Source organism: Dermacentor silvarum, chromosome 10 (assembly GCF_013339745.2).
Source record: "Dermacentor silvarum isolate Dsil-2018 chromosome 10, BIME_Dsil_1.4, whole genome shotgun sequence".
NCBI classification, from domain to species: Eukaryota; Metazoa; Arthropoda; class Arachnida; order Ixodida; family Ixodidae; genus Dermacentor; species Dermacentor silvarum.
This window is the reverse complement of record NC_051163.1, coordinates 153,966,022-153,977,876: the sequence shown is the minus strand read 5'-3', so window position 1 is coordinate 153,977,876 and position 11,855 is coordinate 153,966,022. Positions and strand designations below refer to the sequence as shown.

The 11,855-nt window shown below is 49.6% G+C and overlaps 1 protein-coding gene across 1 annotated transcript in view; it reads left to right on the top strand.

Moving 5' to 3' along the window:
* The first annotated feature begins 6,942 nt into the window (after positions 1–6,942).
* LOC125940950 (uncharacterized) overlaps positions 6,943–11,855 on the top strand; it is a 16,085-nt gene continuing 11,172 nt past the window's right edge. The window contains exon 1 of the mRNA XM_049657720.1: positions 6,943–7,190. Within this exon, the coding sequence (XP_049513677.1) occupies positions 6,951–7,190 (240 nt within the window). The 5' untranslated portion in view covers positions 6,943–6,950. The remainder of the gene's footprint in view (positions 7,191–11,855) is intronic.

The following is an 11,855-nucleotide window of genomic DNA, read 5'->3' as shown; positions in this document are numbered from 1 at the left end:
CGATAAAGAAAAAAAAAAAAAGCGTATGGCGCAGTGGTTATGACACTCGCCTTCAGACCGTGGGTACTCCAGTTCGAATCCTGCCTTGCCAAGAACGTTCATTTTGTTTTCTTATTTGTTTCTCTCGGGTGGCGAGCGCAGACGCACCAGGATGACGTCACGGCGGATGCGCAGTAGCGCGCAGCTGGCGGGAGCTCGGCGTGTCCGTGTCTGTGTGGCGTCGACTGGTTGCCATGGCTACGGCGCGGCAGTTTCGTGCCGCACGCACAAGTTACGGCTGGCTTAAACTACTTAAACTGCGGAAGAAGACGACGACGCTCGAGCCAATGCTGATGATGATAGTTTCGTGGCACACGCACAAATTACGGCTGGCTTAAACTGCGGAAGAAGACGATGCTCGAGCCAATGCTGATGATGATAATTTCGTAGCACACGCACAATTACGGCTGCCTTAAACAGCTTCGCTGTTAAAAGTTAAAATCTAGTTACTGTTCGGAAGCGGCTTTTTTTTATTTAGGCCGCGAACTTTTTTTAATAAGAGCTGTTTAAAACTGCAAATTTTCAAGAAACGAAACTATCAAGTTGACGACTCTGTAACTCGGCAATGAAAAATGGTATCACAGCTCTGTAAATTGCATCTAATAGTGCATCTAAAACAGACAAAATTGATGTATTATACATGGCTCTTAAGTAGACCACTAATATGTGAGTAGGAATTTTACGAGACCCTTTAACATTGTAACAAATTCACGTAAGGTTTGAATTATTGCATAAATCAAACTTGCAGGCTTTGGATGTTCTGACGGATGCAGTTTACAGAAGTACGATATCTGTTCTTGGCGCAGAGTTACGGATTTGTAAGCTTCACGCTTCTATTTTTTTTTTTTCATACTTACCGGTTTTCGACAATTTGTATAAAAACAAAGTCCCGTCCTAAATCAAAATTCCACTTCCAACTGTCGCTAGAATTTAACTGTTTCTCTCAAACGCAATATATTTCGTTGAAATCGGCCTAGGGATTATCTCAAAAATGCATGCATTTCTGCGTTTTACATGTATTTGAATATGCGACATCAGAGCATCATCTAAAGCATCATGCTAAAGCATCATCTGATGCGGCTCGCCACTGCAAGCGATGCGGCGGGACATAGCAGCCGCTATCTGGGAACCGGCCAGTGGTGACGCCACATGAGAAGTACCATAGTCAACAACAGGTGCCACCACATCGATTTCCATTTTCGTCTTTTTCTAGCTGACAACAGCTCCTTTTTCGCTACGACGGAAGAATTTGTTTTTAGGGAAGACAAATCTTTCAATCTAGCTCGACTAGTTCATTTAGTGTCCATTTAGGCAGAATGGCGAGTTGGCCAAGTTGGTTGATATTCAGTGTGCAATTAAGTAAGTCGGTAATACTTAGCGTGACAGGGTGTACGGACAGAAAAAGAAGACGACAAAGCACGCCTTATGACTTCCATATTTATATTTAGAATCCAGAAACCGCCAGTTCAAGCCGAACTCCAGATTCCTGCTATGGAACCAATCTACCTGCTTTGCTATATAATGCCACTAAATGTCCTGGCATTTGTTGCTCGCTTTAACAGTCCCTTTTTTGTTCTGAGGTCTTGAGAGAAACCCGGTGGGGACCGTCTACAGGTGTGGAATGATGCGGGTGGTCAGCTGACGACTGTACCTGAAGCCGTTTTAAAGCCGGAGGTGAAGACAGCGGCCAGGTTTCCTGCCTCATTGATAAAATGCTCGTCAGATTACCAGAGTAGACAGTGTACTGATAAGGCACCGCTTACGTGCAGCCTCATATGAAACGATGAAGCGAGAACGGAAGAAAACACGCATGGAAGTGAGCCATTACAGTTATTTGGCCAAATAACGTCTTTAGAGTCGCTACGTACATATTTTCGTGGTTATAATAAGTTAGTTATAATTTTTATTTATGTGTTAGCATTAGGAGTGTCAAAGTGAAAAAAGTGTGTGTGAAGTGTGGGAAGCCGGTCACGTGGTAGAGAGGGGAAGGGAGAGCGGAGAAAAGCGTCTGTCTGTCTATCTATCTATCTCAATCTATCTATCCATCTACGAGTATCTGTCATCTGTCTGTCTGTCTGTCTGTCTATCTGTCTGTGTCTAATTATACATGGTGTCTCAGCTATCATGCATCGTGCTATTTAAAAAGAAAGGCCATTCTACGCGACGATAACCAAGTGCACAGTGTTAACAGTCCAGTAGAGTTGCCGCCAGTAATATTTTTGTTGATGCAGCAGCGGTCCGACATGTAAGTTGCAGTTGTAAGGCTTGGTCGGGCTCAGCAGACTGCTGTGCCGAGAGCATTACAAGCCGCAGCTCGCCGTCGACGCCGGGCGGACAGTTCAGATCGTTCTCGTCAAAACGAGGCGAAGAGAATTTGTCGCGAAAACCCTGGTGTACGTGCGTGGTGCCGAAATTGGAGCTATTCTTGAGCCGCCCTACCAGCTTACGCTGTGTCTGTGCTGCGTGTGCCTGTGACTGTGATGCGTATTCCAATAGCTACGTGTATAGGCAGGGCGTCGCTTATATGCGTCGCTAAAGTACCAGATTATTACGGCTCATTCGTATTGTTAGCAATAAATATATCGATTAGCATTGATGTAATAAGCTGTGTGCGGGTTGGTTCTTTTATCACATTTTTCAGAGCAAGTGCTTCAAGTTTCTCATATAAGTGGGCCCAGTAAGGAGACTGACTCGATAAATCAATGTTCATATTGTTACGGGGAGTATTTAATTAACCGTGAACGGCTAGCGCTTGCCTAGTCAAGACTGCACAGAGCGCACAGGTTCCAGCAAGTTTCAGTCCGACAAGAGAGCCTCAGACCCAGCCCCACTACAATGTCTTTGTCTTTACCATTGCTCGTGACAATATCATCGCCCAATATTAATTTGTAGGTGGTTTCAGTAACCCATACAAAAAAAAAACGTACCTAAGAACAAAAGAAAATCCGACACGTGGCCGGTAGGTGGCCGGTACACATAACAGAAAATCCAGCATTCGCTTTTTATAGTCAATATTTCATAATCGTCGTTTATCTCAGAAAAAGCATCAACATTTTCGCTTGTCAAAGCATTACTAAGCAGTATCACGGTATCGCTGCCTCTCTTTTTTAACGGTTTAACAAATGGGAAGTGTAGTCTGAAAGTTTGAGTACTTCGCCTTTATCTAAATACCAGCTTTCAGTTGTCATGATAGCATGAAAACGAAAATCAAAGCTATCAAAGAGTTCGATGAGTTCGCCTTCTTTATTTCTGGCGCTGGAGCAATTCTTGAGCCGCCGCTCTACCAGCTTCCGCTGTGCCTGTGCTGCGTGTGCCGCGCAGGCCTGTGACTTTTTACAGCGCGGCTGTTAAGGGCTAGGTTCCAGGAGATCATGTCCGCGTGTAGAAAAGCCACGTGACCTAGCGGAAGAGGAGAGGAAAATGAGAGCTCAACCCTGAGAGAATGATGTGAGAGGGTGCAGATGAAAAGGAGAATGGGGAGGTGAGTTGACGTAAGTCGCGCAGTCCAATACTCGAGTTGGAGGAGGAGACCGTGAGGCGCGCCAACCAATGGCGGTGTACGAAAAAAGTAGGTCAACGGAGGAGTGGAGTATGAGAAGAGTTAGCGTGGCACGAGCGCGTGCCGAGCACGAGCCGCTTGCTTACCGTGACTACTGTACCGTGACTATACGACAGGAGACGCCGACAGCCCAGGCGCATAACGTGCTTCGCACCTAAAAAATTCGTCGGCCCTCCCACTGCGTGAAGATGGTTAACCAGCGAAGCTGAAACGCGCGGCCCCGGTGTTCATCACTGGGTTAATCCTTAGGGTTCATTACAGTATTTCTTAATTATCAGGTTACACACGCAGGTTCGGCTGCGACGGAGAGAACGACGTCACTGACGGTATGCCCGCAGTCCGCCGTTTTCGCTTGCGTTCAAGGTCTCGAGTTTGTTCGGTGGCGTGGTTAGCAGCATTCGCCCACCATTGCCGCTAGCGATTCTTCTAAATTGAATTGCTTCAAAATTAAATCTCTCAGTTACTTAAGACAATGAATGACTCATACCCGCTTGAGCAATGGCTCATAACCCCGTAAACTCGGCCTCCCCATTACGACGACAGAAGAGAAGTGAAATTCTACGGTGGAATGATGAGCGGCAACGGAGTCAGCTGTGGGGGAAGACGACCTCGGCGACGAACGCTGGAGCAGTGGCACGAGCGCGTCTGCGCGTTGCGCCGAGGGGCGCCAACGAGCCAGCTGTGGAAGAAGACGACGACGCTCGAACCTTTGCTGATGATGATAGTTTTCGGGGTACAGGCGACAGAAGGACGAACCGGGTAGCTACATACCACTGCACTGTAAAAATTAAGCAAGTATTACACGTTTGTAAAAGGTGAAGGCGAAAGCCTGTCAGCTGCGGAAGAAGACGACGAATGCGGAACCAGTGGCACGAGCACGTCTCTGTGACCACGTGACACGCGCAGTCAGGCACGCACTATACTTTGTTTCAGTAGTTCCGTGCAGCATTGGGGAAGGTACAGGTCTCTTCGACCAATCAGGAGCGCGAACACATCTTAAACTTGTTCTTCTGCTCCCTGTCGTCTGCTAGCAGCGAGCGCATGCAGCGTGAAAGCATCTCCGAAGACTGTTCCCCTTATCAATCTCTCTCGACGTGGTGCAACGCTACGTTAGTCGCATTTGGCGACTCATCACGTCCAAGTGAAATTATTAGCCTTTATTATTATTTTATAAGTTACGGACGCCGTGTTCTCGCTGGGCTTACAGAATCGCAGTGCGCATACTTGCCGCACCTGCGCTCCGGTGGCTCGCGCTCGGCGGCTCGCGCTTCGGCGGCTCAAGCCCATCGCGACGCGATGAGTGACCTTGCAAGGCATGGCGTAGTAGAGCTATCGCTCTAAAACGAAGCAAAATCATCTAAAAAAATCGCAGCTCTAACATGCAGAGAAGCCTTCAAGTAAACATGTTCCGACTAGACCACTTGTTAAGGCCATTAAAACAAGCAACGGGTTCCGAACACTGGCACTACATCTCGCTTCGCAGGAATCTGCGCTCGATGGTTACGTAGCCCTGGCTCTGCTGCACGGAACTATCCTTAGTAAGCTACAACCGTGGAACAGCCGTGGCTTCAGGGAAGCGTGCTCTTCACGCACCGCGGAGGCGCTGGTTCGATTCCCACACAGGCCGAAAAGCAATGTGCCGGCTCTTTAAATAAAATTTATTTCTTCAAAGCCAATATTATACTTTGTTTACAGGAACCTCCCTGATAAATGCGACGTCACTCCGAGCATTTTTAGACGCGTTATTACTCTTTGCGGCTTCGGCCATTTTTCGTCACGCACAGTTTCGCCACGGTCACTGCAAGGTTACCGTAAGGTCACCGCCAACATAGGCCCGTATTCACAAACGGAACTTACCTTTAACTTATGACTTAAGCAGCTGGTCGATGCTTAACGCGTTTCATAGGCAAATCTTGTACTTAGGTAAACTTTATCGACACTTGAGTGCCGGAAAGTTAAGTACAGCCATTACCAACCTTAAGTGCGACTTTCGCTACTCTCGCCTAAAGTCCCTAGATATTTTTTTTTTTTGCTTTCTTTAAAAAAGAGCAGAAAATCTAGGGAGTTTGCTCTCGCCTAGCAAGCAAGATGGCCGACTGCTACGGCAGCCTCGCCGACATTTAAGTGACAACTGCGCCACTTGTATTTGAGGCTCTCCCAGCACTTTTTAAGTTGGACCCACGTCATGGTGACAGTTGAGCTCGTCCTCTATTTTTTTTTCCAGGACTCCCATTTTCGACTGAAGGATACAGCTTCCGTTTTCTTGTTCTCGACCACGCTGCGATGGCGCGAAACCAGCTCCAGGAGCACGGCGAGTTCTTCAGAAAAGTTTTCTTTTTTCCATCGTCCGCGTTGGTTGAAAACACGCAACACAGACACACTCCCTACGCACAAACACCGCACGTTTTCAGCAACAAAACAAAACAAAACCAAAAAGTCGGGACGGCGACACACACAACCGCAGTGGCTGCGAGAACCAATGTGAACTTGTGGCCAGACGAGTTTGAGTAAAGCGCTAAAACCAAATAGTTCTTTGTATTTTACTCAGCAGAATGCGCGTGCGAGCATTGCAACATCTATACCACATTACTTTGCTGCAAAAAAAAATTTTTTTACGATTAAACCGATCGTGCACGTAAATTATTTACGTATCCACGACACCAGACGACATACTTGACCTGAAAAGTGTTACTTTCGAAAGTTATAATTAAGTGTCGTTTTTGAAGTACTCTCCGCAAAACTTTCCTAACACTTGTACTTTTTCGGCACTTATTGACGCCCTACTTAAGATCCGTTTGTGAATACGGGCCATAGCCGCCTAAGGCTTTCGCTTATATAGTGGAGGTTACCGGGCCACCATGTAATGCTGATGCGAGTTCCTAAGCAGATTCATTAAGTATTCGACCTTTATGCGTGCGCATCCTTTGGGTGTTTCCCCCGATGCCTTCCCCTTCATCAGCGGCCGCCTACCTGGCGACGCGGCCCGACGACGGCTGTAACGCGATGACAAAGAAGCTATTTGAGAAGGAAGCACAATCGCCACTTTTCGTGGAAGCGGGGACCAGCACGAAGGTCATTCTCCCGACCCTGGCAAGACGACCGTTACGGAGAGTAAGAAACCAAGTCGACGACTATCGTGGAAGGAGTGTGAATCCCCTGTTTCCTGATTGCCTCGTCCTTGCTTCGAAGGTTGTACATCAGAGGCGGAGTTCGCCTCTTATCGGCCGCATTAAGGCCGATCAGAGGGGATTGTGAGAAAACATCGTCTTTGTCATCATCATCATCATCATCATCATTTGGGGCAGTCGCCGTGGCGTGCAGAAGAAGAAGTAGAAGAAGCGTTCGACCAGGTATGGACGGCAGCAGCAGCGCAGGTAGCCGTCGTCGTGCCGTTCACCAAGCAAGACGAGCTCGACGACGTGCAGGTGTCCGAGCTGCGCGCCCTGTTCTTCAAGTTCGACGGGGATCGCAAAGGCTCGGTGGCCTTCGCGCACGTCGACGAGATACTGCGAGCCGCCGCCCACATCGTCATCGACCCGGAGTTCAAGAAGCGTGTCAAAAGCACCGCGCCCGCTACGACCTCAAGAAGAAGGTGGGCGCTCGCTTTCGCTCGCAGGATTGAACTATAGCACTAGATCTGCCAAGGCCAAGGGCCAAGGAAACGTTGATGCGATAAGGATTCTTTGGGACCTTCCCACACCTTTCGGTATATAAATCCTTATCTAACCTCTTTCACCCCAGCTCAGGTCAATGGGTTGAGCATCGGGTGGAGCATCGAGTATAGGGTTGCTAATGGGTAGAGCATCGAGCTGGTGTGCTGAGAAAACCGGGTTTGGAAGCAACCGTTGCACTTAACTTGGATCACTGGGCATGCGCCATTCTTATACATAGTTTTCTCGAGACGTCACATACGTCGTCTGAACTGACCGTCCGCCATTGCCGGGTAGCTTGCTTGTGCGCCGCTCTATGTTCGCCGTTCTCTTCGACGCATATATGCGCCCCACGTTTACGGTCCTAAGAGCTGCGCTACGTAGCTGCGCAATGGTAAAAGTTAGAAGCCCCGAATTTCGCCATTCGTACATGAACGGGTTTTTCTGGCCAACGCCGGCTCACCACAAAGCAAAAGTCCAAATGTGCGACGGCGTGGACTCGTACAAACTGCGCGAACTGCGCGTCGGTGCGAATGCGACTTCAGACCCAGAGGAGCTGGCAGTCACGATGCACGTGGATATGATTACAATTACCTGGCGCATACTGTGACCTGCGTCAGTCTGCAAGAAATGAATGCCTGCAAATCACGGTGGCTTAACAATTATTTTGGGTGAGGAACATATCAGTGAAGCGCCTGACGGCGGGTCTTGTCACCATCCTCAGGGAAATGAATGAAAGCAAGTTCCTTTGTGTGCGGCAGTTAAAACCTTGCCTCGTTGCTCTGAATACACAGATGGCCCTGCTTGTCAAATAAGTTCAATCATGCGCGCGCAGTGTTTCTGTTTGTTTGTGTGTGCGCGCGTGTGTGTAATGTTTGTTCCACTTATTTGCGCTTTTATGCGCTGCGGTGGAGAAGGGATAGGCTGGGGAAACGCAACACTGGTGGTCGCGGTGTCGTTTTTGTGCGCTGTTATATGTCGAAATTAATATTTTGTTTCATGAAGCACAAGTAGCCCAAAAATGTAAGCATTCGGCGACATTCCGTACTTACCGTGTGTTTGGGCATGCCTGCAATGGCTGGACTTAGGGCAGTGGATTTTAATATTTTTTTAGACGTGCAGAAAAATTACGCATTGGTCTTGTAGGTTTTTTTTTTCTTTTTCTATTGTGCTACCCCCAACACTGCATACACACCTCAAATCTGAAAAGGAGTCATTCGGGCTGTTGAAATGATTACGATTTATCCAGGTTTCCGGACTAGCCGACGGTGCAAGGTTTTGGTGAACAAAAATTGAATTTCTCAGTGAAATCCGTCAGAAAAATGGTGAAGTACGACTTTACCATTCGGCGTCAGATTCGCCGTCGGATTGTTTACCAATCGGCGTCGAATTGCAACTTGAATGTACGAGAAAACCTAATTCTGCTACGAGGAAACTCAAACACGAACCCCTTTTCCAGCGTTTCTACCAGACCTGTGCGCGTTGGGGCAATAGCAAACTATTATCGCAGTTTCACGCGAAAGGCGAAGCCTCAATTGCGATAGCAATTTGTAGAGAGCTATACGGCGTAAGGATAGCAGTTTTATCAGCTGTATAAACTAGGACATGCAGCAGCACCAGCAACGCGCAGAACTGTTATCGACGTCGTCGGCGTTTTGCCCGCGTTCGCACCGAACGCGCGCGGCGTTGGTGACTGTTGCCGGTGCCTCTGCGGCAGCTCGGCGGTTTTCAACAAGATCAAAACGGGACACTCTATGGAAAAAGCAAGATTTCTGCCGTCGGCGTCGCCGTCGTCGTCGCCGTCGCCGTGAGGTTCCGTATGACGTCAATGGAGATGAAATCGTCGCCGAGCGCCGAACGCTGTATGTGCGAGTGAAAGGGCGCGAGAGGCGCGCGCTTTCACGGGCAGTGAACGCACGGCGGAGAACAAACGCGCGTTCTGCGCCGTGCTCCCATTAGGGCTGCAGAAGTAGGCGTCTCTTTCCTCCTTTACAATCACCATATATGTAGAGCAAACGCGCCTTCTTCGACGCGCGAGAGACCGTGGGGAGGGGCAAACGCGACGGGAGAAGTCGCGTTTGCGCTATATATATATATATATATATATATATATATATATATATATATATATATATATATATATATATATATATATATATATATATATATTGCCACCTGGTGTTTTGAGCCCGCACACAATCATCATTGGGTGCCCAGCAAGAACGGAGAAGACGACGAAGTCAAAGATCCCGCGCCAGCTGGAGAACGGTTTTCTTCGTGCCTGGCATTCTTCGTGTCTGGCTGCTCATACTGTTGCTTGCGCTTGCCTTAGCGCGTGACAAACTGGTGGAGGTGCTGGGTAATCTAATCTATGCACCAAACCCCTCCGAGCAGCAGGAGCTCCTGTCCCGTACCGGTGGTTACGCCTGTACACCGCGCCAGCAAAAGGATCCGTGGACAAGCCCCTGAGTTTGGACTCCTCCCAGAGACAATGGCAGCTCCGACCATCCCAGCCGGTATGGAAGGCAGTACGCCGATTCATTGTACGCTAATCCATCCGCGAACGCCGAATCCCTTCCACGCTGCCATGCATGAGGATGTTGAAGATTGGCTGGTGCACTATGAACGTGTTGCCTCGTTCAACAAGTGGCACGACGCAGACAAACTGAAAAACGTATATTTCAGCCTCAACTATGGTGCACGTGTTTGGTATGAGAACCGTGCAGACACCCTAACTTCATGGGAAGAATTCAAACGCCGTCTTTTTGAGACGTATGCGAGCCCTGATCGCCGAGAACGAGCTGAGCGTTATCTCGAGTCCCGTATACAAATGCCGAATGAAGGTGTCGCAATGTATGTCGAGGACATGACGCGTCTCTTTCGACGAGCCGACCCCAGCATGTCGGAAGAAAAGAAGGTGCGGTACCTGATGCGCGGAGTGAAAGAGCAGCTGTTCGGCGGTCTCGTGCACAGTCCTCCCAAGACTGTGTCAGAATTTCTTTCCGAGGCCGTCACCATGGAACAGACTCTTCGGCAGCGGGCACCATCATACGAACGCCAAGTGAACGCTGCCTCACCTACGGACTTCTTCGGAGCTCTCGGGGGCCACGTCGATTTCTTTCGAGAGCTCATTCCTTCCGTAATCCGCGAAGAACTCCAGAAGCTGTCGATACCTTGACAGCCGACGCTCAGCTCTTTGTCCAGCGTTGTCCGTGACGAAGTCCAGCATGCGCTAAGAGAACCACCCTTCAACACAGAAGCTCAACCGTTAAGACCTGACAGCCCCCGTATGTCGTATTCGCAAGCTTTGCGGCAACCCGCCCCACCTTCCTCCCCGTTTCGCTCCGCGGTCCCGGCCATACTACAGCCCGACCAAGCGGCATCGTATTACCACGACAACCGACAGGCCCCAAGAAAATCAGACGTGTGGCGGGCACCTGATCGTCGTCCCCTTTGCTTTCACTGTGGCGAAGCTGGGCATGTCTACCGACAGTGCTCATATCGAGAGCTCGGACTACGCGGATTCCCAGCAAACTCGCCGCGACCTAGGTTCGGCCAGCGTCCTCCTGCAATTGAAGAATACGTTGCCCAGCAGCGCGGATCCTCATCAGCTCGACACCAGTACCGATCCCCTTCGCCGCGGCAATTTTCTCCGACTCGCCGTACGTATTCGAGCGTGGTGCAGGGTCGGTCGCCCAGCCCACGCCGGGAAAACTAACCACAGCGGCCTTCGGGGGCGAGGCCGCTCAGTCTGGACGTGCTCAAGGACCCCTGCTGACGCGTACGCGGACCGACGATACATTGACCACGGCAGTACCTGCTGATTACGGAAGAAAAATTTCCTTGGACATTCCTGTATTGCTCGACGGTCGTGAATTGACTGCTTTAGTGGGCACTGGAGCGGATTATTCAATAATCAGCGAAAAACTGGCCACCCTACTAAAGAAAGTGAGGACGCCTTGGAATCGAACGCCAGTTCGTACAGCTGGCGGGCACATCGTCACACCACTCGGCATGTGCCCGGCACGAATAGAGATTCGCGGGTCCACGTTTGTTGCCAGCTTGAGCATTCCCCCTCAGTGTTCTCGAGACCTAATCATCGGCATGGACTTTCTTAGGGAGCATGGAGCTATCATCGACATTCGAAAACGCCTCGTCACTTTTTCGACAAAGAGCGCCGCAGCGACGACCAACACCTTCCACCCTCGAGCGCCTCTTCTTGTCATCGACGACGCTGTCAAGTTACCACCGCGTTCAAGTGTCGTGGTTCAAGTGGCATGTGACACTCTTACACGGTGAAGCGGTCGCAGAAAGCAATCACTCTCTTCTACTTTCTCAAGGTGTTTGCGTAAGAAGCCTTAATGATTTCCGTGTGGCCACTGTGACGTTCTTGTCACGAACTTCAGCTACGAACACCGCCACCTTTTCCCCGGTACTGTCATCGCCTACGCCGACCCAATCGCCGATGTCACTCAATGTTTTGTTTCCGAGGCAATGGGCACTGCTGAAGCACCTCTACGCAACGTCGACATTAGCCCAACGCTTCCTGAAGACAACAACCCCTGCGCGAGCTGTTGCTCGAGTTTCACTCTTGCTTGCACGGTCGT